Source organism: Streptopelia decaocto (genome assembly GCF_964273445.1).
Source record: "Streptopelia decaocto genome assembly, chromosome: Z".
NCBI classification, from domain to species: domain Eukaryota; kingdom Metazoa; phylum Chordata; class Aves; order Columbiformes; family Columbidae; genus Streptopelia; species Streptopelia decaocto.
In genome coordinates this window covers 29,451,937-29,478,766 of record NC_138657.1, presented here as the reverse complement: position 1 = coordinate 29,478,766, position 26,830 = coordinate 29,451,937, and the positions used below count along the sequence as shown (strand labels likewise).

The 26,830-nt window shown below is 40.6% G+C and overlaps 1 protein-coding gene across 2 annotated transcripts in view; it reads left to right on the top strand.

Annotated features, from left to right (window-relative positions):
* The first annotated feature begins 1,451 nt into the window (after window positions 1-1,451).
* The window catches only part of FRMD3 (FERM domain containing 3), a 155,319-nt gene continuing 129,940 nt past the window's right edge, over window positions 1,452-26,830 (top strand). Inside the window, exon 1 of one of the 2 annotated variants that reach the window (XM_082074645.1) lies at window positions 1,452-1,540. Coding sequence is in view for 1 of the 2 variants with exons in the window: in XM_082074644.1 (XP_081930770.1) it covers window positions 2,085-2,183 (99 nt within the window). In the remaining variant the exon portion in view is untranslated. Of the gene's footprint in view, window positions 1,541-1,948; window positions 2,184-26,830 lie in introns of those variants that run through there. The other variant, XM_082074644.1, reaches the window with a different exon arrangement.

Sequence of the window (26,830 nt, the reverse complement as noted above, 5' to 3'; positions counted from 1 at the left end):
ATTTGGTGATTTCCTATTAGAAGGCTGCTATATTCTGTGCTAGTAGTGACTGTATTTCTGTGGTAATTGAAACATAGAAATCTGTTATGTGTTTCACAGAGCTCTCAGGCACCTCAAGTATATATGATATTGAGTATCACGGAAGCAAATACAGTGTCAAAAAGACATGAGTGACCTGTCTTTAAAGCAGGCAAGTAACATTCTGCTAAGCTCTGTGCTCCTGTTTGTACATCCCAGTTCACACTTGCTGTGTAACAGTTTGGAGATGCAAATTTCATGCTGCAGTGATCACTGTGTCCATAGCTCTGAGAACTCCTGGGAAGCTCATGCCTCTCCATGCGGTCCTGAGAGTAAAGCTAAAAGCCCTCTGACAGTGGTAGACTTTGACTTGCTCCTAGAGCTTCATCATTGGCTCAGCTGCCTCTTCTAGTTCCCCTTTGGAATGGAGAAAGGCATGCTGCAGGGACTGAAGGGAAAGGTAAAAAATCCAGGTTAGAAAGGAAATATTCCTTCTCTGTTGCAAGCAGGAAAATCTGTGTCACCTGAGAGTCAATCCACATGTGGGGTGAAATCCTGTCTCTAATGAGCTTTCACACTGTGGGACTGTAGGACAAAAAGTGTTATTTCATTATCAATGAGTGGGTGTCCACAACTGGTGTCTCGGCTGTTAAGGACCTTCTTCCATACTTTATGGGCTGACTGTGGCTACTGAGGTGAATAATCTGTTTTAGGTACTCGCTGGTTTGCTTCACTATTCACTATGCAATTGGAAGCATTTATCATTACAAGAAGCATATCTTTATATTTTTTCTTTAATGTTTGACATTAAAGGGCTTTGCATACTTATTAGCTGATGGTAGTGAGCACTACAGTCTTGCCATCTGTGGTTGTCTATATTTCCCACTGTTAGCAGTCCAGCAGAAAGACAAAGGAACACTTTACAGGAGAAGCAGTGCTTTGTCTTTTCCATTGCATTTTCAAAAGAACGTTACATTCACACAGAACTATCTTCAAAACATGGAAGTTTACAGGTGGTCACAGACAACTAGGCAAAATGACTGAAATACACCTCATGTGTGGCTGCCAGTACTTTTTTCTCTTTGAAGACTTCCAGTCACATCCCACTTCACACTGGTTGTTTTTCATTTCACACTGAAAAAGGAAGTTCTCATTTTTCAACACAGCGCTGATCCGTTTCAAGGCTGGCCAACTTCAGTGCTTGGTTCCTGCAAGGTTTTACAGAAATGCATGTAACATTTTGTGGTGGAGAACGCTAACAGTGAAGCCACCGGATGCTCTAGTTTCTTCGCACTTACACAACAAATGGGATGAGACTGCTCCTCCCTAACGGACCGTTCTTTTTCCCTGAGGAAACAAGTTTCTAAAACTTGCACTCTTACATGAAATTGCATTGTGTTTTCTTCTGTTTCCTTAGAGCGCACCCATCTTCCTTGGTACATTTTGTTATACATTTAACTAAATTTCACAGGGTCCTCCTGCCTCGGGCTATGTTGGGATACCCCGGAGACGCAGGCTGCGGGTGGGTAGGCAGCCTGGGGACTTCACTCCCGCCGGCAGCTGCGGGGATGTCCCCCCTGTGCGGAGCACCAGGCAATCCCAAGCCAGCACCAGTCGCTCAGGTGCACTCAAAACCAGGCAAAGTACGCCTGTGGCGGGGAAGGCAAACACCGGTGCTGACCATTTCCCTCTCGGGGCTGCCCTTTTTTTCCAGCCCGGCAGCGCGGGGCCCCGCAGGGAGCGCTGCCGGGGCCCGTGGGGCGGAGGAGCGGGGGGGGGCAGGTGAGGGCGGAGAGGTGCCCCCGCGGGCCGGGCCGGGCCGGGCCGGGGGCGGGCGCAGGAGGATGCTGAGGCCGGCGAGCGGAGCGCAGCCTGACGCAGCGGCGGCCCCAGCCGCGGCGGGCGGGCGGATGGCGGGCGGCGGCGGGGCGCCGCGGGGCTGAGGGGCGGTGCCGCCTCCGTGCCGCGCCGTGCCGCTCCGTGCCGTGCCGCGGTCGGCCGGGCGCCGCTGCAGGCTGGCCCCCTGCGGCTGCCTGCGGGGCGGCGGCGGCGGGCGGGCTGCCGGGATGATCCGGTTCCGGAGCTCCAGCATCAGGTCGCTGAGCCCGGAGATGAAATGCACCGTGCGGCTGCTGGACGACTCCGAGATCTCCTGCCACATCCAGGTGCCGGCGGGGAGAGGGGCGGCGGCTCGGCGGGGCAGCTCGGCGGGCAGCGGTACCCCGGCCCGGGGGCGCAGAGCCGGGCCGGGACTCCGGCGGCGGCTCCCCGGTACGGAGCCGGTCGCAGGGCCCGGGCGGCGGCGCGGCGGGAGCTCCCCCACGCTCCATTCCCCTGCACGGGGCTCCGCGCACCTGCGGCGCGGGCAGCCGCGGCTTCTCCGCCGCCTCCCGGCGCTGCGCCACGGCATTGCACAGCACGGCACGGAGCCCGCCCGGCCACTGCTGGAGCCGCGGGGTCCGCCGTGGTTCGGCATCCCCGGCACGGCAGCCCCGCGGGCAGGAAGAGCCCGCCGGGTTGCGGCGCCGGCGGGAGAGGTGGCCCAGGCGGGGAGGGAGACCCCGACGGCGCCTTCTCCGTCCTGCGGAGCGGTAACGGAGCGCCCGGTGGGCACCTCTTGCCGCGGAGGTGGTATTCAAGGGAGGACCGGCTCTCCGGTACCGGGAAAGCCCTGCCTTGGGAGCAAGGCCCGCGGCATGTGGTGTCAGGAAACGCTGTTACTGCGATAGCAGGCAGAGTTGAAAATGAAGTGGTCCTCCCTTTCCCTTTTAATTTACGGCAAAAGATAACTTACAGAAGAATTGTTTTCAGTGGTAGTGGTTGTGCAGCTGGAAAGAAAGCAACTTTGCCGTAGTCCTTCTCCCTAATTACTTAGTCTCTCTTTATTCCTTCAAGTAATAAGATAAGGAAGCAAAGAGTAAGGACCCTGTGAATTTCTCGTGGAGCAGCAATGTTTGTAGTGTGTGCTGGCAGGGGTATTTTGTGTGTCCTAACAAGACCCAAACTCTGATGTGTTATGAAAGTCTTAAACATTCTTGAACTGTGTTAGAAACCAAGTTGGTCTGTTTGAAATTTCTACGGCATTCATAGAATCACTCAGATGCGCTTGGCATCCAGATTGGAAGGTGTGCGTGGTATTTTAAGAAGTTGCCACTCACAGTTGGTCTTTCCATCTCTCTGGTAGTTTGAAATATCCACAGCTTTAAATCAAGTTGGTAGTCTTCTACAAATAGCAACTATAGCTGAAAAAATCAAGTGCCATGAGATGCCAGCTACATTTTTGCTTGGACCAAATTCTGTTTTTCATTAGTTCAAATGGAGCCATGCAATACTAGAATAGAATAGAATAGAATAGAATAGAATAGAATAGAATAGAATAGAATAGAATAGAATAGAATCATTCCAGTTGGAAGGGATCTACAACAAGCATCTAGTCCAACTGCCCAGCAACTTCAGAGCTGACTAAACGTTAAAGACTATTATAAAGGCCATTATCCAAATGCTTATTTTTAAGGCACTGACAGGCTAGGGGCATTGACCATGTCTCTAGGAAGCCTGTTTCAGTGTTGACCACCCTCTGGGTAAATAAATGTCAAGTCTTCATGTCAAGTCTGAACGTCCCCTGCACAGCTTTTAGCACTTCCCACACATCCCATTACTGGATCCCAGGGAGAAGAGCTCAGCACCTCCTTCTCCACGTCTCCTCCTCAGGAAGCTGTAAAGAGCAATGAGGTTGCCCTTCAGCATCCTTTTCTCCAAACTAGACAAACCCAGAGTCTCCAGCTGCTCCTCACAGTTCATGCCTTTCAGCCCTTCTACCAGATCTGTTCCCCTCCTCTGGATGCATTCAAGGACCATCACATCTTAAGTTGTGGTGCCCACAACTGCACACAGTTCTCAATGTGAGGCTGAACCAGTGCTGAATACATCAGGATAACAAACTCTTTTGACTGGCTGGTTACACTGTGTTTGATGCCCCTCAGGATGCAGTTTGCCCTCCAGGCTGCCAGGGCACATGCTGCTGAGTGGTACTGAGCTGCGGCCAACCGGCACCTTCAGGTCTCTTTCTGCAGGGCTGCTCTCCAGCTACTCCCCTCTCAAGTTATACTGTTGTGCTAGTTGCACTCAGCATGTAGCCTGAAAGTAACAGGTTATTGCTGAAACATCTTGTACCTGTACCATTGTAGTGCTCTTGTTAATGAATGGTGTGTTTATGAGATCATAGCTGTAATGGGTAAGAAGCAGAATGGCCTTCAGAGCCTTTAGTTGGAACTTAATGCAAGCTTTGCGTAACTTATTTGGCATCTTTAAAAATTAGTCTCTTTAAACAATGATGAATTTAAAGTCAGAATCTGAGGTGGTATCGTTACAGCTCTGTAGATTTGTCGTGCTCAACAGATTTACAGTGCTAAGAGTATGCCCTTCGATGCCCACAGGGTAGAAAAAAACCACTCATTATGTATTGCATTGTGCAAGGTGAGGTAATGAGCTCAGAACCATTTGAATCATATTGCATTGTTGTGGCTCATTCCACATGTAATGCGTGCAATTGTTTTACACCTCAGTTGAAAATATTTTAATTGTTACAGTTGTAAGGGTAATCCTGAAAATGGAATTATATTATAAACTCATCTAGAACTTGTTTTCCTCAGTCTGCACACTGACCAAAAGCATTTCAAAGGTAGGAATAGCTCATTTTTTTTTTTCCCTAGGATTTTTAGGAACTGGAATTCTAAACATGTAAATGCAGTTCCTAGTATGACGAACTACTTCACTCTTGGTCACTTCAGCAGATACATGCAATTAATGATGACATTTCATGGTTCTGACTTGCCTTTCAGTTTTGTGCCACTCACTTCAAACTGCTTAATCCTATGTATAGAGGGCTACCCCTAGCCTATCAGTGTACATACGGAGGAGATATAATTTAGCTGTATAATTGATTTATCTTGTATGCGCGTGGTTGTTAAGAGACTAGAATGACAAATCCCAAACCACTCAACTTATTGTCTTTAGCCTCTTGATCAGATTTGTATTGGAACTTCATAATGTGGACAAAATTTGCTAGGGTATCTCACAATGTTACAATTTTATTTTTGAATTGAAAAAAACCAGTTACGAGTTAGTTGCATATGTGCATATCCATGCGTATTCAGTGGAACAAAATAGCCCATAAGACGTGCAGCAGAGATGCCAGGGTTGTGCCAGCTGGAACATGTTGGACAGCTGTGTTTTGGTCATTAAGAGGATAAGAAAGCCTAATTCTACAATACTGATAAATGCCAACAGAGTCTTTTAAGGATAGGGGATGCAGTAAGGAACAGTGGCAACTGAAATTCTGGCTGTGAATTTTCAGGGGGAAAGGAGAGGAGACACACAGCTAGTCTGGATGGTGATGTATGTAGCTGATGGTTTGCTGCATTTTAGCACACTAAGTTTTGGCAAACCCTACTTTTTGAAGAATATCTTTCCAGCACTTGGCTTGCGTACGTGGGCTAATCACAGGGCCCCAGTACCACTTCAGTGTGGAGATATCTGCTAATTTAAGTCTTTGCGGATGCACTGTAGGTCTTTGGCCCTACAAAATGGGCAACCAGAATTGCGTGTTACTCAGCTATAACATTAGGAGGTGGTGTTAGGAAAAGTAAGCAGCAACAGATGTATTTAGGTGCTGCATATATATTTTTATTTTTTTTCTCTATATGTGAATTCCTTAGTGTTTAAGTGGGAAACTAAAATAAATTTTTATTTTTACTATTAAAGCTTTTCAGAGCAGTGTTTCAGCGAGCCAACAGGGTAATAAAACCTGCTTTCAGAAATTACATTTTATAGCAGTCTAGTGACAGCGTATGTGGTGGTATGGGGAGAATCAGAGATGAATCATGCATTTGCAGACTCCAGCCAACTAGTTATCGAGCTGTGCAGCTGCCATGTAGGTCACCAAGTCGCTCAAGGGTAGGTTTGCAGCTCAAAGGTCAGAATTCAGTGTGTCCTCCTCGTCTGAGAGACTTCGTGACTGCAAATTAGCTGGAGTGGTGACAGACACAGGGAAGTCCTGAGGCCCAAGGGACGCTTAACTAATTCTTGTGATGACATTTTTTTTCCCCATGTTTTTTGTTTGCTTCTGAAGCCTTCTGGGATCTGTATGTCGGGCAGTCTGACAACAGACAGCAGGGTGAAGTAGTGGCAGTGCTAAAATGGAGAGGTTATGAAAAAGAGCCTGAAGGGCCAGCGGCCACTGTCTGTTCCCATCTGCAAGGGAGAGAGGTGACCTGCTTGTGCAGCCTGCCTGATGAAGCACAGAACCAAGGCTTGAAAGAGTGCAGTGGGGGAAGTAGGTCTTCAAAACTATTGGAAATGTGTCTGGAGCAGCAGGAAGACCTCTTTTCTGGAGGTAATAATGAGATACTTATTTTCTGAGTCACTGACGTAACAAACACTTTATTCTCGTTTTTCCAGGCTTCATGCAAAAACTTCACACATCTAATTAACCTTATAGTAACAATAGCCTAAACATCTTAAACAGTAAGGATTTTTTTTCCGCTCTGGTTTATTTTCTAAGATTACTTGTGCTTATTTCATTTGTGAGTGAAGTTACCCATTAAAGTCATGTTATGGTAGACTGTTTGTTATTAAATATTTAAGTACACCTTGGGTCTAGTGGTGCGACTGGCATGCTTTACATAAGGCGTGGGCTTCAGTGCACCTCGTTTAACTGGAATGACTTTCAAGCATGCTGCTGTTCCTTTAATTTTTTAAGACACAAGTAAGTGTGTATAACCATTATAACTCTAAATGTATTTCTTTATGTGAGGTTAATACAAAATTGTAAGCCCAGTCTAGAAAAATGCTACATTTAATGTACTACTTAAATTTTAAAATTAATAAAAGTTCTTATTTTTGAGCTGTTCGGGTCCAGCTGTGCAAAACTGGAGATAAGGTTGGCATGAATGAGGCTTTTCTCTCAGCTGGAGCTTATTATTGACAGTGGTACTGAACTTTGCTGTCCGTGTGTTTATTTGTGGAAATACTGTATGACTGGATCTTCTTACCCATATGTAAAATTGTGTAGTAACGGGGCCTTTATAATGACATAGGTTTTGCTTTGTATGAGCTGTCCCAAACAAACTATATAAATATTCCTGCAAATATCACCTGGCTCTGCTACTGATTTTTTTTCCATGTATCTGAATGATAATTAGATTGTTGTTTAAAAGAACAAACTTGAATTTCTGGGTGTGTCCAACTTTTGAGCAAGGAGAAGACATAGTTTTTAAATACTGGTTTAGAAATCAGGAAGAAAACACCCAGGGCAAAGCTTTAGTTTACTCATGGTCTGTTCTTAAACCTTTTACCTTCTTTTTCATAACAAAAAATGAAGGTGACAAAATCTGAGAAGGCTTGTTTTTTTCTGCTGCTGATAATCCAGTAATGTAAAATGGCCCTATGTCTTTAAAATCTTAATTCAGGAGCAGTTTTTGTGCAGTTTGAATACTGTTGCCTGTAGTTTGGCTAATAATTTATTAGCCTGACTTTTTGTTTTTCCCTTTAAATTTGACAAACACTGTCCTGTTTAGTTGTTTTTATAGCACATTGGTGATTGGAAACTTGCCTTCTTGCTTAATGTTTTCTGCTTGGTCTGTGTTTTGCAGGCAGATGCTAAATTGAATAGAAATCTGTTAACCAAAGAGCTCTCTTTAAAATTCCCATCCCTCAATAGTGTGTAAAAAACAAGACAACATGCTGAAGCAGGCTGTGAGTTAAAAGAGCAGTGTCCATGAATATCACTGTGAAGATTATGCTGAATGTCGATGATTTGAAAAAATAAGTGGAAAAGGGAAGGCAGTATGAGAAATGAAAAGAGCAGAGAGGCCGGAGATGAGAAGGTGGAACAGAACCATTGCTGCGGAAAGGGAAAGGTTAAGGGATTATGTAGACAGCAGGCAGAAGATTTAGTGAATTTATATTTATCCTGTAAGCAATGTCAGAACCGTAACCAGCAGGCGCCTTGAGCTGCTGGGATGATGCTGTAACAGTTTAAAACAGTAAGACAAGATAAGGAAGGGGATGCAAGTTAGGATGGATTCTGTGCTGTGTTCTGTAAACACATTTTAGAAACCACGTACTAGACTTTGTATTCCTACCTTCATGCTTGAGCCTCTAATTGTACAGTTACAACAGGTACTCTTGGTGAGACCTGCAGATGAGAAGTCTCTCTCATTAAGCTAAGCCTATGGGTTACAGCTACTTCTGTTGTCATTTTGTGTATTTGGTTAAAATTGCAGTAACCTGTTCTTTTTAATGGCACTTAGGGTTGTGCTCTTAGATCCTTCTAGGTCCAAAAAGGAAACAAGGAGTAGAAAGTGTTACTAGAAAGTTACTAGGGTGTTGGGAGTACTCATAAATTAAGAAACTAATTGTCTTGATGGATTTTGATTAGTCTTTCTGAAGCTCAGTATTTGTTTAACATTTGTTTCTATATCTCTGGTTGAGGAAAGGCACGTATCTAAGTGTAATACTTACATGTTGCTACCAATTCACAAACTCTGTTGTTCTTTCTTGTTATTCTTAAATGAAAATACTTACAAAGCTGGCTTATGCAGGATTTTATGCAGTATAAATGGAACTGCAGCTGAACTGTTTTATATTGGATAAAGATAATTAATGATGTTGAATTAGGTTTTTTCCATACTCCATTTTGTCTGATTAATGAACAAAATCTGAAAATTCTCTGTCCTAAAGAGGATGCTCTTGGCTTTCGTTGTAACTGTGTATTTCCTGTGTATTGCAATTGGCATTGTAATCCATGTTTTGATTTCTGGTAAACAAAGGCAGGGGAATTTAGATGTGTGCTTAAGGACTTGCCTGATCCAGGGATGAGCATCTATTTCAGTAAATACAAATGTTTTAGGTGATAGCTACTGATTTAAAATGAACGGCAACTGGAAATTTAGTAATACAGTGCAGCACAGCTTAGATATCCGAACTACAAATCATTGGTTTGATCCCGTGAGGGGCAAAATGCTCCAGTGAGATATAGGATGCTTTCTGCTTGCAGGACCTTCTGGAATGGGTTTTTGGCATCTCCTGAGGCTTGGGCTTCTCACACCTTGAGATAGTCTCACCTGTCTAGGCATCTTCAGTGCACTGATACAGATCTAATAATATGAGGCAGTTGATAAGCAATCATTTGGCAGTATTAACTGGCCTACGAGTAGAGCCAAAATACATAATTGGTGAGGAAGTACTATATTTTCACTTTTTGGTTGTATTTGGCTAAGTTGAATTTTCTTTATAGATCAGGAACGATTTAATAACGTATATCAATTCTCCTGAAATGACCCTTCACAAGAGAAGCAGTTAATGCCTTTTCTATAGGAAGGTGAAATAGAGAGTCTGGATTGTGTCTGCATGGTTGTTGCTGGTGCACTGGGACAGACAGTATGTAAAAAACTCAAAGTTTAAGCACTTAGATTAAAGAATGGGAGAAATGGCAGCTGTTTTTCTCTGCTTCCTCAAAAGAAACCACAAACAAACCAGGTGGGTTGGGAGGACTGGAGAGTAATTCTTTCTGTGATAAAATGCTTGTTTGCACAGGTGTCTGTCCTGGGTATTTCGACTCATTAAATCAAACATACTGAAAACGGATCTCTTCATATCCTTATCCTCTCTTTTTGCAGTCCCCCTCTGCTCCCTGGTATGGATAATATCAACCTGCTGGCAGGTTCATAACGTCCAGATCATCTTTCCTTTTCCTGTTAAAGTCAAGCTGTCACCAGATGACTTCTGCTGTGTCTTTCCCTGCTGCATATGGAAGATATCTCCTCATACTTCTTCCTTCAGCTGACGCTGCTTGTCTGTTCCTTTGTTCTTTGTTTAGTTAAATACAGCTTCATTTTTCTCCCTAGCCTTGCTTTATTGGAGACCCTTTCTAGACCTTACAAATCATCTTTATGTTCCTATCAGGTTACCTTGTTCTCGCCCTATTTTAACTCCTTGTCTGATAGTGAAAACATAATTGTAATAGTTCAGCTATAGTTAAATTAATACTAAATATTTTTCTTTCTGGCATAAAACTAAACAAAATAAAGGCCCCAAACACACTTTCTTCCTTCACTTCTCCACTATCAGTTTATTTTATCCTTTCCAGGTACAAGCACACTCAGCGCATACAAGTGTTCCTGTTTTCCTTTTTTGGGGGGGTTTAACACTGTTTTTGACAGAAGCATGTTGGTAATCAGCTCTTGCCATTTCAGTCTTCTGTCAAGACGGAGGCTGTTCTCTAGCTCATGGTTAATTATGGCAGTAGTAGGCCAAGTGCAAGTAGTAATCATCCTATTCATGGTTGCTGTTCATGAGAAACTGGATTAAGGAGGACCCAGGGATAAAGAATGGACGTTGATGCTCTAGTACTGTTACATTTAAAGGAAAAGTTTCCCCTGACTGAAAGTAATGCTGGGAACTTGAGACAGAATGGATCATAACAATGTGTATAAGGTTAAGTGTATGTATAAAATTTCTCAAGGTTGCTCTGAGGCAGAAATGAGAAGGTATGGGCTATATACCATGAGTTCTTTCTCAACAGTTAGGTTCACAAACAGAAATAACTCCTGCAATAATTGGAAATCTGACCAAACAAGATTGTTAGAGTAAAAAGTAGTATTAAGTGGCTGCAAAATGATTGCTCTTTAAGGGCTTCCTTTGGAAAAACACTAAATGAGCTAACATCTTAATTAAAACCACTTGTTATTTTTCCCTTGTTTACTTAAATCTCTGGAACAAGTAAGCAATCTGGATTGAAGACATGCTTTGCTCCTTGCAGACATGTTATCTTATAATGATATTTTCCCCATAGCAACCCTCTTTGGAAGAGCATTATGCTTTGAAAACAAAACAAAGCAAAACAAAAGTCAAGATTTGCACTTGGGCATTTTTTATCCTGATGTCGTAATATGTAAACTTACTGTAAAAGGGCACATGTTCCAAAGATAACTTTGCATATTTCTGACAAAAGAGTGTAAAGCACTTTTCATGCAGTCGGGCTGTATGCCCACTTCTTTGGTCTTTCATGTAACTGCAATGGAAGCAAAAAAGAAATGGGATTGCAAATTGAAAACAGATAAACAATCCCCTCATTCCCTCAAACCCAAACAGAATCAGGAGAATTTACGACAGGACTTAATAATTCTTTAAATATAAAGAGACCAAAAAGCATTCACAAACAATTTCAAGGTAACCTTAAAGTCCTGTGGAAGTTGATGCATAAAGTTCAGACTTTAACGATGCAATTATATTGTTTCCAGGCACAGAGGCTAGTCAAATGTTTTCATCTCCAAAACAAGAGTGTCTGTGTGTGAAATACCTTTTGGGAATAGTTGCTGGACCCTCCTCTCTGCCAGGCGATGCCTGGGAACTGGTCAGCAAGAATGCTAATTGGCACAGACTGGATTTTTGCCAGGCACTGCCTTAACAGTTTGCTAGCATGGGTGGTGGATTTCAACACCCTAAAATGCTGGGAGAGTTTTAGTACTTTCAGTATAGATGCAATCTCTGTTTTCAGAAAGGAAAAGAAAATTAGATTGTGTGAATATTTTATAGTTCTGATACTAAAATCTGTGAAATGGTAACTGTGTTCATAACACTGCTCTTCTAAGTGGAAAACCTGAAGTATTGTGTGGAGCATCTTAAAGTGGTAGTTAAACTAGGAATAGAAGTAGTTTTAGTAGGTGTTTACAAAATTGCTGTGTTGAGGATCTGTGGCTGTAATCTTGGATTGGAACCTGTAATCTCTTCTGGGATGACAGATTCTTTATTTTGGTTTTGTTGTTGTTGTTGTTGTTGTTGTCATTTTTGAATGCTCTTAGCGATAGTCTAGTTGATACTAAAATACTCTCTAGGATCAGGAGGCAAGGACATCAGTTGGTGCTGGTTTTTTTGTGTTTATGTTTTACAAACACAAACTCTAAGTCTCGTAGTGAAGTTGAGAAATGAGACATGGTTATTTCTTCGAACAGTAACTGCAAAAATGCAGATGAGATGCTCTGTGGACTGCTATGCATGCCACAGAGATGCTATAGAATGTACTTTTAATCCTATTTCTTTAGGCTTTTCCAAGTAAAATACAGCTGTTCCTTCACTTTCACTCTGTTACTTTAAATTTGGGTAACAAAGATAAATACTTTGCGGTTGGAGCATGATGGTTGGTCTTGTGTTAGATGGTACAGTTACAAGCTGAACTCAAACTGTGCAGTGACTGAACTTAGGTGGCTTCAAAGCCTGAACTTTGGTGACTTAAAGGATTTATCTCAAGACCTTCAGCGTGCCAACAGGTGGAGTGCACCAAACCCGCTGTGTGAATTTTCCTTAACTCCATCGTGGGAAAAGGAAGGAAAGAGCAGAAGGTTTTACAGACGGTGCTGTGAGTGATTCAGCGTGCAGACTCAGCCCTGTGCATGAAATCACTCCAGCAGCCCGCGGTGCCCCTGCCAGTTGCTAGGTGCAGATCCAGGGAGGCTTTTCTGTTTTGACTGGAGAATCCACTCACGTTGCCAGGATTTCCGGATTAGTTTTCTCATACGCTCTGGCAGCTGGTACTTTACAGCCACCAGAGCGCAGAATGCTTGAGCAGGAATTGTCAGTCCCCAAACTAAACTGTGCTGCTGGCTTGTGGACATTAAGGCAAAAAGAGTGGCACATCTAAGTGAAAAATGAACAACACTCTACACAGTTTCAGGACAATGTGTTCAGGACAATTCTGGTTATTTTTTGTGCATGGATTCCATGCACCAAATATGTAGCAATTTTTGTCCTGTAGCTTCTTGAGAATCAGCGGCTGGTTTGTATCTTGCCCCAAAGAGTTTATGGTGTAATTTCAGGGAAAACGCAATAAGGGAATGCTTAATTTATGTTATGATGAGAGCACACAAAGTAGTTTGTGTAGTTGGCCTGAGTTTTAACTTGAGTAAAGGAGGGAAAAATACTGCCATAGAAGAATAAATTACAGGAGCTGGATGCTGGTATATGTGGGGAAGAGAGCAAGACTCCAGTTGTGTAGGGATTCCAGTGGTTACGTGGTGCATTGGAGAGAAGACGGCACTATTGGCTATACCCTTCCTGTGTTTGCACCTGCTATTTAGAAACTCCAGTGAAAGAACACATAGTGCACAAACCTATGATCCCAACTGCTGAGGTAATTTTTACTACTCTACTATTTCCCTTTTTTTTTTTTTTTCACTTCAGTTTTGCTTTAAAATGTCAAGAGGTGGGCTCTAATTAGGTTTGTGCAAATGACTTGCCATCTCCCTACTCTGTTAGAGGCTCATGCAGCTTGTGAACGTAGCAAGAACCACAGAGGCCTGGGTTGGATTGGGGCAGGAGAGGAAATCTGAGTTGTAATTCTGCCTTGCAGACCCATTGGTTTTGATTTCTACTCCTGCTTTTCAGCAGCTCTTAGCTAATTGCCTACTCCATTGTGGATGAAGATACCAATATCACGCCGAAACCCAGCCTCCTGCAGTACCCTCCTGAGGCCATCATCTAACTCACCAGTTGCACCTCTTTTTCATTACCCTTTTCTTCAGTCCTCCAATTTTCAGTCCTTTTCATAGTGTGTGTATTCATGGCACTTCAAAGTTATGAATTCTACTGGTGGTTTTTTGTTTTTTTTTTTGGAAGCGGGGCAATACACTGTCTTGGATACACAACAGACATCTACATCTGTTGATAAACATAATTCCCCGGTTTGCTGGTTCCTGTAATTATTTCACAGAGAATGTTTGAAGAATTGTTATACATTCATACTAATCAGCTTCTCAGGGACATGGTTTAGAGGTGTACTTGTCAGTGTTAGGCTAATGGTTGGACTTGATCTTAAATGCCTTTTCTAACCAAAAAGATTCTATGACTGTATTGCTTACTTTTGTGTCACTGATTTTTTTTGCTCCCTAGGTGCTTTTTTGAATCATCATTCTGATGGCGATCTGGAGTTAGTCTTTGCACAGTGATTACCAGAAGTACTTTTCTCTCTCTATTTTTTTTTTTTTTGTAACTTTTGTAGTTTACTGGCTCAGTGATTCATCTTGACTTACCTGTTACAATTTTGTTGGTCTTGGTAACATACTCTCTGCACAAGGCAGTATGTATATCTGTGAATTTGTGTACATCCTGTAACTTACCTGTAATGGTCTATATAGTTATAAGATTTTTACAATAAGCTAATTGCTTGTATGTCTTTGTTTTGCTAACTGCAATTTATAATAATCAGGTTTTATAATGACCTTAGAAACTTCAGTTTCTTCACCTTCTTGCTTGTTAGATAATTTATTCTTATCAATTTAATTTCATCAATGTTAAAGTCAGAAAAAAATTGTTTTTGTGGTCTGCTAGGCTGAGCACTCTCAACTCATATTACATTTTTTTCTGTCTTTCCCAAAGTGTTAATGGAACTTATTTTTAAATGGAGATCCAGCACGTTCAGTCTCTGTAGTACAGATTTTTGCCCACTATTAGTATTTGCACTGTGAAGTCCTGAATAAGACTAGGGTGGTTCAGGAATAATGGAAATGCTTCTGTATCCTGCAGGGCGTTTCATATTTGAAATAATTTTTGAAAACTAAACTTCCCTTCCTCCCTTGATGAGTTTCCTGTCAAAACTCTTAGCACTGCTAATATATTCTTCTGTATGAATATTCACATTTTCTATTTTTTTTTGTTATGCTGGTATTTATTTAGATGTTGTTTCTTGTTTACAGGAAATGATACATAGTTTTCTGTCATGAGGTGATAAATTGTTAAGTGGATATCTCGTGTTCTGTAAAACCAGATACAAACTGAATGTTTTTGTATTCCTAGCTCCAACACCTGTCTTTTTGCAGTTCTTTTTTACTCTGTGAGTATTTATGCTGTTGCTGCTTTGTTATGAGAACTATCATCGTAATCCAAAAACCTCAAGAGAATTGTATTTTCTTTTCAGGTTTTTCTATATACAGCAAGTATTCTGAGGATGGAATAACTTCTTTTGCATTTGATGCATTTCCATTAACTTGCTTTTAAGAGCTCTAGCTAGCTGTATCTTTTATTGATTAGGAAATAAAAGGGAAGATGGAGATGTGGATTTAGGTGCTTTCCCCTTCTTTCTTCTCCCCATCGTCTGCAACTGGAGCTTTTGGACATTTTGAGCGCAATGATTTCTAATAGCAATTTTGGTGCCCTCCTTCTGCTTAGCCAAGCTGTGCTTCAGTGTTACTTCAAGAAACGTGAGAACTCTACCAGGTATTGGCAGGTGTGGCCCAAGAGGTAGTATGTTATTCTTGATATCCAGGCATATTGCCAGTTAATGCCTGTGATGTCCTTGCTCCTCTCCTGCCCCAGACTGACCTCTGTAGCTCTCTAACTTGCTGCCTGTCCCAGTATTACTAGTATTATTTGTATTACCCTTTACCCTTTTTCTTTATGAAGCAAATATCTTTGCTTTCAGTCTTAGTCACACAGGTAATCTGTTGAGGAGGGAACTTCTTTTTTCTATTCACTGCATCAAAGCCCTAAAGTGAGGTGGTTGTGCTGTTTTTTTTGTTGTTTGTTTGTTTGTTTGTTTGTTTGTTTTTTTAAAGAACAAGCAGGTAGGCATGGTGACATGTAAATCCTTTTTGAATTTCCTAAACTGCTGACTTGACAGTGCCTAGAAAAGACAAGAGGAGCTATGCTTATGGTGGACCTGCAGATCTGGTTTGTGCTCTACATAACATTTGGCGCTTCTCTGAGAGATACAAAAGGAATTGCGTTTTCTAACCTCTGTCTGCCTCCTCTGTCTCCAGAGGATTCACTGCTTACGCAGAAACCAAAATGTTTGCTGGAGGAGGATTCTGAGTGTGCTATCCTGCAAGCTGAATGATGAAGAAAGGTTATGAATCCAGGGGGAAGCCAGTTTAATGAATTCTGTTTTCTGCTTTGTAATTAAAACAGGATCTGCTTCTACAGAATCTTGTTTTTCTCATTTTGAACTGTGTAGCCTTTCCCATACATTCCTGAAATAGAACAGCTAAATGTATGCTTAGAAAAGGAGGGGAATAAAAGGGAAAATACTGTCCTCCCAAAGGTGCACTGGGATTCCTGTAGCAGTATTTCTTTGCAGAAATATCAGGAGTTGAGTTTTCTTGCCGAGAGAGAGGTTTCTGCTTTATGAACAGGATAATTGTGTATTTGTGTTCAAAGTAAACAGCATTCTGACACATTTCATGACCGCAAGATATGTTATGCGCTCACTGGAATAAACAACACACAGGGCTGTCTCAGGCATTTAGTCAATGGATAATGTTGTGCCTGCTTTTACACATCTTTCAGCTAAATCACAGATCAAAACCAAACTCCAGCACTGGAGGGCATGTGGGGAGGATTTTTGACACTCTGGAGGAAAGCGAGTCTATGAAGCCTTAACGATTGCTCCTTCATCTATGCAGATTTGCTTTAACTGGTGCCAGATCTGCTGTAATATTGATGACATCCTTCACCCTGTTAATAGCTCAATCATAATGGAGCTGGTAGGCTAATTTTGTTCTTTATGTAGGTAGACCACGAATTATGAAGATTGTATACAAGGATATGAACTATGACTACAAATTTGGAATGTAACATGCTTTCTGTTAAGTAACTGAAAAATGTTTAAAACTCTGATTTTTGTGCACTGGGCACATCCTGTCTCTTAGGTGGCATGTGAAATTTTATTAGGCAAATTCTAGGACAGTTTGCTGACAGTGAGGCAATTAATAAAATGTTGCAATCCCTCAGAGAAATAAGAGATGCTTTCCATGACCTTTTGTGTCATGGTGGGACCGTTCATTCCCAAATGTCTATTGACAGTGTTCCTATGGGTCATGCTGGGAGGTGTACATCTGGATTTTAAGGAGAAAAGCTGTTGTTGGGGGAGTGGCTGTAAGGGAAGCAGATTAATTTGGAGCACTGTATGAGTTCTGCAAGAATGACTACAAACTTCACAAGTCTGGGACAGAAACACTAATGCTCTCCCTTCTGTACATGTGGGAACATCTTCCAAAAGATTCATAAGAAGCATTTAGTCCTCAGGTGACTGTGTGTGATGGAGTGTCTTGCACTAAACTGGAGCTTGTCTGCTGCAGAGCTCATGAATGCAAATGTGTTTGGCTACATGTAGTGTGGAAAAGTGAATTATAATTCATATTTATTGTTTGCCTCCTGAGCTTCTCCTGCTTTTCAGGGAGAAGAGACAGAGCTTGCATTGATCACAGCGTGGCTGTAACACTCTTCCCAGGTTTGCAGGGTCACTGTGTCCCTACAAAGTGCTCAAAGGTAGCCATCCAGGCTGCCTATACATTATTGCTACTCCAGAGCTGGAGGGGATTAATCAATAAATGTCTTTTCCGGCTGGGTGGGACAGATATTGTGTCTCAGAAGGATGTGAAGCATTAAGCTTTCCCAAGTCTTGTGATTCTCACAAGCAGAGCTATGACCCTTTGCACAGCGGTGTTACTGCCAGACCTCAGGTTCTCCAGGTCATCTGAAGCATTATGTTTTTCTATATTGTTTACAAGATAGCCATTCAAGAGTACAAATTCGGAGCACAGCACAGGAAACTTTCAGAATTTCCAAAAATGACACCATATGCTTTTCAGAGGCTTACAATTTAGCAAAAGCAGTCATGTTTCTTTCAGAGCCCATTGTTCCTCAGTGCTAGCGTTGTCACAGATTTTCAGTGTGCCCTTTTCTGCTTTCTCACAAAAAGAACTGATACTATTTTCCCTCCATGCTAGTATTTTGTTTTTCTCTATCATATTACCATTTTATTTTTGCAGGATTTGCCATTTTTAAATGTGTGTCTTACAATTTTGGGCAACTTTGATTAAAAATGTCTACTATTTCATTTCTGTAATTAAAAAAAAACCCCACACCAAACAACCAAAACTTAGATGCTTTACTTGACTTGGTATATCTAATGAATGCAAGGAGCTTATACCCAACATGCAAATGTCAGCTTGACATGGAGAATGAAACATGTGGAGTGCATTTCCATGGGCAGTGATAGTGTTTTACTGTGTTATCACAAGAGTGGCTCAGAGCCTAAGGCCTGGATAAGTGCCCCATGTTACTATGCAAACACAAAGTAACATACTAGTCATGTGTGAGGACACGGATACCCAGTGGAATACTGTGTTATATGAATAAAATAGCTTGCTGCCATTTAGATGTTAAGTCATACTTGTATCTGCATGTGCGCTTGGTTCGGGGCAGCCAGGAGTCTATGTATAATAGTCTGAAGCCTTTTTGCCAATATGTTTTACTATCTTGCATTTGGACAGTGATCACCAAGGTAGGTGGTAATCTATTAAATCTCCAGATGCATCTGAGTTATATTCTGTGCACACATCCTTAAGATAAGACCATTGCCTAGGTGGGAACGGGCCACAGAGAAACAACACTGGGAACGTGATGTAGTGGTCTCTGCACATTGTCATCTTTGCCAAGAAAAGAGAATTTAGAAGATGGTAATGGAGTGTATTTTGTGGTCCTATCTTCCTGACAGAAGGTCTGATCTGGAAGGCGATATGGAGTTGCTTGTTTTGGAAATTTAGGAAGTGGACTGTGGGAGCTGAGAAGGGGATTGCTATCCTCTCTCACTCAGCAGGAAGGGGGCAAGGAAGCATAAAGTGAGAGGGTCCTGATAGGCAGAGGTGTATTCCAACTGGAAATGGATGAAGAGTAGCTGGTGGAAATGACAAAATCACTGGAGGGGTGCACAAAGGGATTCACTGAAGTGGTAGACCAGGGAAAAGATCTTCACATCATTACTTGGAAAGATGTCAGTGGAGCAATATGGTGTTTGGCAGGCCAGAAGGCATGATATTGGGGCAATCCAGTCACAAAATGATGGTAATGAAATAATGCCATGTTTTATCATACCCTTGTCTGCTTAGGGGTTGGGAGAAATAATGATTATTTGTAATAAGACTATGATTTTAGGAAACAAAGTAGGTGTGTGTTAGGAGGACATCAGCTTTGTCATACTTCAAAATTAATTGAGCAAGTAAGAGCTTTTTAAAAGCCTTTGACAGGGCAAGGATGCATGAACTGTGGAGCTGCTTGTACTGTGTATTAGGTGTGCTTCCAAGAAGGTAATAAATCTCTGGCTGCTTAGCAGTAGAACCCCATTTTCCATTAATAAATGATATTTTAATACTTCTTTGTTCTACATTTGGCATGGAGAATCGTGAATGACATGTTAGCGCCCAGTCATTCACTGGCAGGGTCACAGTCTTTTGGGTGATATAATTTAGATTTAGACTTGCCCTGTTTTGGGGTTGTCCATAATGTTATCTGTAGACTTGAAAACTGAGTCTCAATTGTACTGAGCTCTTCAACAAAACTGCTGTACTTATATCCAACAAATTAGGTGCAATCTGACCTTGAGTGGTGCGATTTTCAATACGATATGCAACTCTTAATGCTTCAAAAAATGACAGTATTTAACAATAAAAAATGTCTGGCATCTGTAACATGAAAGTTTTAATGTGAAAAACGCAAAGGTTTTAACAGGGTGTTAGGGAATATTGCAGTAGAATGAAAGTATTTCCTTCCAGTGTGATGTGCATCTTTCAAGAAGAAAGTTGAGGCACTAGGGAAAGTGAAAATCCATTTGGAAAAAAAATAATGTAAATGTTTCTGTTGGTTTGCATCAGACGTTTGAACAGATTACGTTAAATTAGACTAGATTAGTTTACTGAACTGGAATAGTTAAAATTAGACTAGATAACAGGCTTTTGGTGTGAGGCAACCAGCTTGAATATTAGTGCTGAAGGACTGCAATATAGAGAATGTCTGTTAGAAGATTAATAGATTAAAGAACTTAAATACTTTTTAATGAACATTTCACAGTTGGCTTTTAAAGAATTTTTTAATGTGATTAAGGATTGTGTGACAAAAAATGCCAACCAACTATGACTGTTCTCAATTCTTGACCAAAAATGTGAAGGAAAACCAGTTGCATGCTTACTCCATTATTCATGAATTACTCAGAGATATTATGCAGGTTTAACATGGTATACCTGAATTATGAAAGTGGTTTTCTTACTTGGAACAGATTTCCCCTTAGCTTTATTGGATAATCAGAAGTGAATGGAAGTGTAAATAGTGCTCTCTTTACAGCTGATGCCAGAGATGTAGGAGCGGATATGCAGATACACATACCTTTCATTACATCTACATTTCAGAGTACTTAAAATGTTTTTGTCATCCATTATAACTAGGTTATATGACAGATTAGATGTTTGTTAACTGCAAAATATGCATTGAACATGGAGGGACATGAATATGAAGGAACAAAAGTTTGAGTACTTTAAAATGGCATTGATGACAGTTATGTTATCATGTAACTAACTGGAACTATCTGTGCTTGTTCCTGACAGACTGGATTTGCAGGGAAGCTAGAAGTTACACATACTGCTTTACAGTTAATCTAAAATATGTTATTGTGGGAACAGGGTTATAATTTACATGAGATTTAGGCAAAACTGTACGATGAATAATACACAAAGCTTACACTTTTTTTTTTTTTTTTAAAAAAATTTAGATTAAGGTGCATACAACTTCTTATCTGTTTAACCAGTTAGTGACATGAGTTAGAAACAAAGTTTTAATGTAAAACATCCTGCAGGAAACGGATCACTTTTCAGGTGTGAAGTACTTCAAAAGCTCAGGGTGGGACACAAAGAGAAAAGTTTATAAACAGGAATTTTAGTTTGGAGGAATGGTTAACTCTTTTTCAATAAATCCTTCAAAGAGCATTAAGGTGAGTGGAAGCAAGTGGTCTCAGTGCAGTCAATACAGTTGAGTATATATAGAGGGTACATGGATTGTATGTGAATCACTTTTATTTCCTGAACCGGGCTTGGAATCTGGAACTGTGTGTGCACAGTACATAAAAACAGTTGCTCTGAAGTACATGCACTTTTATATAATATTGTTATGCTTACACTGACCAGGGAGGGCCATTTTCTTGCAGGCGTGACCTCATCTTTTTTTTTTAAATATACTGTAAGTGGTTTCCCAGCTTGATCTTTTGAAGTTAACAGAGATTTGGAATATTGTATCTGGCTCTGCTGGTGTAAATGTACAAGAATCTTGGATTATGGTCAAGAACAGTAGCAGCTGGTTTAAATGCTACAGCTATGACCTTCAGTACCTGACCTTCAGCTATGACCTTTTCCAAGAGACTGGAGTCGCACTTCGAAAATCACATGAGCATAACAGTCAGCTTTGAAAGTTACATTTCTTAAAAACTTTGAGGTCTTGTCAGGCCAAATGAACAATTTGTATAAGGCTCCATAGTTTTCATGAAGAAAGTCTTTTGCAAGCATGCAGAACACTGAGGTTGTTCTCCTTACATACTATAATAAAGCTGATTTTGTGCCTGATACAAACAGACAATGAACTGGAGTTTCCTGTGGTGATGTTGCTAAGTCTATACATGACTTTTGAGTTGCAGTCCAGGAAAAAAGGAATGTTACAAACCATACCAGTGTCATAAAAAGCCACTAATCAATGTTTTGCTTCATTTTCTCTGCAAAATATGTTAAGGATTAGATAACGTAATATGTAGTGGGATCTAAAATTTGACATGTTTAATTGTAGCAAATGAAAAAAGGTTCTAAATGAAAAGCCTTATAAAAGTTTACTACTTTGTAGTATCTTTATTATTTACAACAATAGCTTTTGCTTGTACAGTCACACACGTTGTTCAACTCAATGTCTTGTACAAACTTCAGAAACTGCTGAGGAGAACTGAAGAAAGGTTTTTATTTTTTCCTCTTTAGCACTGAGAATGAAATGATAACAAAAAGATACAAGTTCAGAAACATACGTGAAAGCAGTACCATAAACAGTCCATATCTCCAACTGTACATATTGCTTTCCTCTTTTTGTTAAGTTGTTTTTAACATCTAAAACATTAAAGCCGCTTGCTGAATTCCCTTCCAATCCATAGTTTAGTTTTAATTAGTAAGACATTTATTTTGTTTACTTTTCGGTTGAATTCTAGTGCCCATCCCATTAAATCATAATACAAATGGAGTGTTGAACTTAATTGTTTAAGTAATTATGTATGTATACTCAATATAATGACATGGTAATGTTGATTAACATTTTCAAAGATTATCAGCTACAGGCAATTAATTTAAAGCAAAAAGTGCAAATATTAAAATGAAATTGTTTATTTTGCATGTTAGTAGTTTCCTGGTTGCTCCTGTAAATTCCACATACTTGTGCAGTGGTTTTTAATGTGCATAATGGCTGGCAGTGCCAGTTTGACTTCAGGTTTCACTGGCAAAAATATGCAAGCAAAAATCTTGACTAGTTCAGAGCTGAAGATCCTTCCCTGCTTTTGTAACATATGGCTGATGAGGGATTTTTGTAAATGTTTCTACCTTTGCAGTTTATGTTGTGGGCTAAATTCTGCCTCTAAATACGAACCTCTGCTTGCAGGCATGGATTGCACAGCACGGAGCAGGTCGGGGCTGTGAACTGGTGGAGTCCTGCAATGGGCTGCTGTATTACCTTCTCCTCCTGGGCAGTCCTGCTGCTCATCCGTGAAACAGAACCTACAAAGCTGTGGTTTTGGTTTTTGTTTGTTTGTTTGTTTGTTTTAATTCTTGTGCTGAGGAGGAGACAAATATAAATGTCTAAAGTACTCACATTTACAGAAACAGATTTTTCAGTGTAGGTCATTTTTTATTGCAGAATGGTCACAAAAATGTGACAGTCCTAACCTGGTATTTTTTTCTTTTTGTGACAACAAAGTGATGTTTGGAAGCATTTTGAAGGAAAGGGACAGCATTAGGTTTGAAATCCCTTTTAACAGTAACTAGTGTTCTGAGAATAGGACATCAGTGTTTCTGGAGATACAAGTCTTACTATGCTTACGAACTAGCTGGAAAGAATGAAACCCATTAAGGATATGACTTTTTGTAATTATTTTAAGAGCAGATAGCTACCTTCTGCCATTTTCAGTTGCATAAGTCTGATTTATCCTGTATAAAACAGCTAAGTAAAGTGTATTATTTACGTGGGAGGCTGTAAACACAAATATTTCAATTGGAGAAAGGTAAATCTGGGGGCACTCAATCTGTCATTAAACATAATTTATGGAAGAAATGTTAAAAAGACTTTTCTGATTCCTGCTGAGTGCTTAACTGAATGCTACATAATAACACTAAAGATTGAATTACTGGTCACAAAGGATATCCTTGCTTCAGCAAAGGTTTTTGGGTAAATGGGAGTAAGTACATTTTATTACTCATCTGTAAAAACACGTATTTGTTTGTGCCTTTAGAAAAATACATATTTATTTATTTAAGAGGAGGTATACGTGCCTGAGGGGTGAAAGGCAGAAGCAGCATCTGCATCACTTGAGGAAAAGCTTTAATTTTGAATGGAACTCACCTTACTTTGAGGAAGAAATCCTTCATCAAGCAGTGTTACACATACCCACATCCTGGGTATGGCATGCTTTTAGTTTCTGTAATTTAGGGGTAATGTATTCAGATTGCCCTGAAAACCCCTGAAAGCTAGAAGCTGCTATCATCATCATGAATTTTCAGCTGCTTAGTTTAAAAAGGAAACCTTCCCTTCCCACTATCTTTTGATGTGTGACCAAAGTCTCAAACATTTGACATCTCTGGTCTTGAATCAGTTCTGTCTGTCTGTGGCATCATTGGACTGTGTTTCAGAGATTTTTTCCATCTTTCTATACCCAGCCATACATCTACTCTTTCTACGGATGTCTTGCCTGCTGGGATGGGAAGCAGGACTCAGCTTCTGCCCTGGCTGAAGTTTATAGTGGAGTAGTTTTGAGATCAAGAGCCTTGGCTTTGCTGCAGACGCTTGGCATGTCTTCTCTCTTCTGCAATTCCCTTTGTGGCGCAGCACAGCTGTTTGGGAGTTGCTGCTGTTTGCATGGGCAACAAGTAGGCAACTAGTGGGGACTCTTCTTGCTTGCACAGCCCTCTGCTGATGGAAGTGAAAAGGGGATGAGAAGTAGCATCTTCTGTTGGAGGGGTGACATTGCTGGCCTGTCACTGTGCCACTAGGAGGACAGGCTACCTCTGGCTGGCATCCGCTATGGCTGGTTCCTTGCCTAGGAGCAGGGGAGGATGGGGTTCATTAGTAATGATGCTGAGGAATTGCACGGGGTAGGAATAATTGGTTGGACACCTGTGGTAGGCAGTGGGGGTGTCCATGGGGAGATATTTGTGTGTGATTAGGGCTTACTGGGTATAGGTCCCTGGGGTGGGCAGCTGGGACCCCAACATTTTCCTTTTTGCTGCTGCACATGTGGGGGTCAAGCACAGGATGACTTGTTTTGTGTGTGTAGAAACCTTTGAGCGCTCTCTTTCTCCTTTCTCTTTTTGTGTTTCCTTACCCGCTTCATTGTATGGGTGTTGATTCTTTGGGAGTACAAAATGCTGTGCATAAAGGTTTTAGTCCTATTTATGCAGTCCAGTTACAAAGTACAAACTTGATGTATTTCCTTTCCAGTCACAATAGTGTATCCCAAGGTATAGTTGTAGCTGGAATATTAAGAGCTGTTCACGTTTTTATTGTACTGTAGCGAGCAAGTTCTGCCAAAAGAAATTATCCATATAACATTTTTTACAATGTGAGATTCATATTGTTGTTCTCATTTCAATTAAATAGTATATCTTGGAAGCTTTTCTACTCCAGTATCAGTACTGTGTCTGGGGGTTATATTTAGGGTATAAATGGGTCTTTAGAAATGGCCATACTGAATGCTTGAAAACTGAGTAACACAGTACAAGTGAAATCCAGCAAGTCCAAATTGGGCCTTTACCTCTTTGCTTTATGGATAATTTTTGGGCCAGATGATATGGTCTCTTGTTATATTAATCTCAGTTCTCTAATCTATTCTTAACATTTGTATAATTTAGTAATCCAGAGACATTTGCTTCTGGGCTTTTCAATTTTTTGGATACTCTCAATTATTGGGCTTTTAAGTGCATGCTGAATGTGTCTTTGCAAAAGGCAAAGTATTCTCATGCATATGTAAAATTGCAAGACATGTATTTTCCATGATGCTTAATCTGTGGATAAAGAATCAAAGCTTCCAGAGTGCTTCCTGGAATGCTTTGGTTTGTGGTTGTTCAGGGTTTGATTTCTTTTTTTTTTTTCCTATTATTTAGTTTCAGAGTGCCAAGAGACTGCATACCTTTGTAGCCTTAAACATAATTGAGCCTAATAGTCTCTTCTGTGTTTCTGAAAATCAGCAAATGAATAGGTAAATAATATTCCACAGTATAATGAAAAGGTCTGAGAAAATCTGTTGTGGTCTTTTTCCTTAATAGATTTTTACTGTTTGCCATCAGAAATTGAAGGAATCTTTAGTACTCATGGTTACAGTATATTGAGGGACCATAGGGAAGCTACAGTGGCTTTTTTCTGCCAGCCCACATGTGAGTGAATTATGTATTTAACTGCTTCTCTAGAACCAAGCTCAAAAGTTTGTTTCATTCTTCTGTGAGAGCATTTTATTTGTAGCATGCAGTATTTGTTAATTAATAAATAATAAATGATCGAAATGCTGATTTTGCTGCATCTGAAGCTGTGCTATTTTTGAAGGTCAGGAGTAATAATCTTTTATGACTAATGTTTCTGATAAAAAAAAAAAAAGTCTTGTTTAAATATTTACATGTTTGCTTTTATTTAAAATTTACCCAGAGCCCCCCTCTTTTCTGTAAGCTGTACTAGAGAGGAATGATCAGGACTCCAGGTATATATTTATTATGAGGAAAACGTATGTCTGAATGCAAGGCTGAATGGTGGTTTATACTTAAGCATCTCTGATGTTAATTTTGGTGGAGTTAGTTTATTCTATAACAGATCTTTTGATTAGTAGCTGACATGCCTCAGATCTTTTAGTTTATGGGATTTATGTGGTTGCTTACAGAAGCTCTTTGGCCTCCGATTTTTGAAGTGTGAAAACTCTTTTTTTGAATGTATTTTTTTCTGTGATACAGCTCTGTCAAAATAATATTAAGTTGCCACTGCTGCAGGGTAACAGTGGCCTTTCTATATTGGATAGTATACTATTAGTTTATAATATATTAGATAATTGTATGTGCGTGTGTATAGTCTTGCTTTATTATTATGAATAATGATTTATGTATACCAGGACAGGTTCCAGATATGTGGACCACATTAAGTAAAAATGTGGAGATATTGGGTGCTAGGTTTGATGTGTGCCGTGCATTTCACACAGCTTGTGGAGCTTAGCTCAGGAAGTCTAATGGTAATGTTATTTCTTCCTTCTTGTTTATCTAATTTAAACAATGTGATCTGTGCTTACATAATCCTGGTATGAAATGTAAATATATTATTACCTAGTCCACTGAGAATCCCCCACGGACAGTTCTATAACCTGTGCTACTTCATTCCTGCCTTACTGTGTCTGCTAAATGGTGCCTGCGGTGAGGATTTTTCACTTAAATTTGCGGTTCTTGTGTTCTGCATTGCCCTTCAGCACATCCCTCTCCACAGCACCTGCTTTTCAAAGGAGTTGCAGGGAGTGACATAATACCTGATTCAGTTGCGGAAACTAATGCCATGTCTGGCTCAGTTTCAGAGCCTGGCCTGATCCTGACTTTGCTTTTTGCAATTGCAAGTGTGTCTTCTTTCTGACTCATTCAGCACATTGTGGCTTTCAAGTTGGAGTCACTGACTGTAAAATCTGTCACTAGTTGAGCTTTTTTAACCTATCCCACTCTTGCTGTACCTCCAG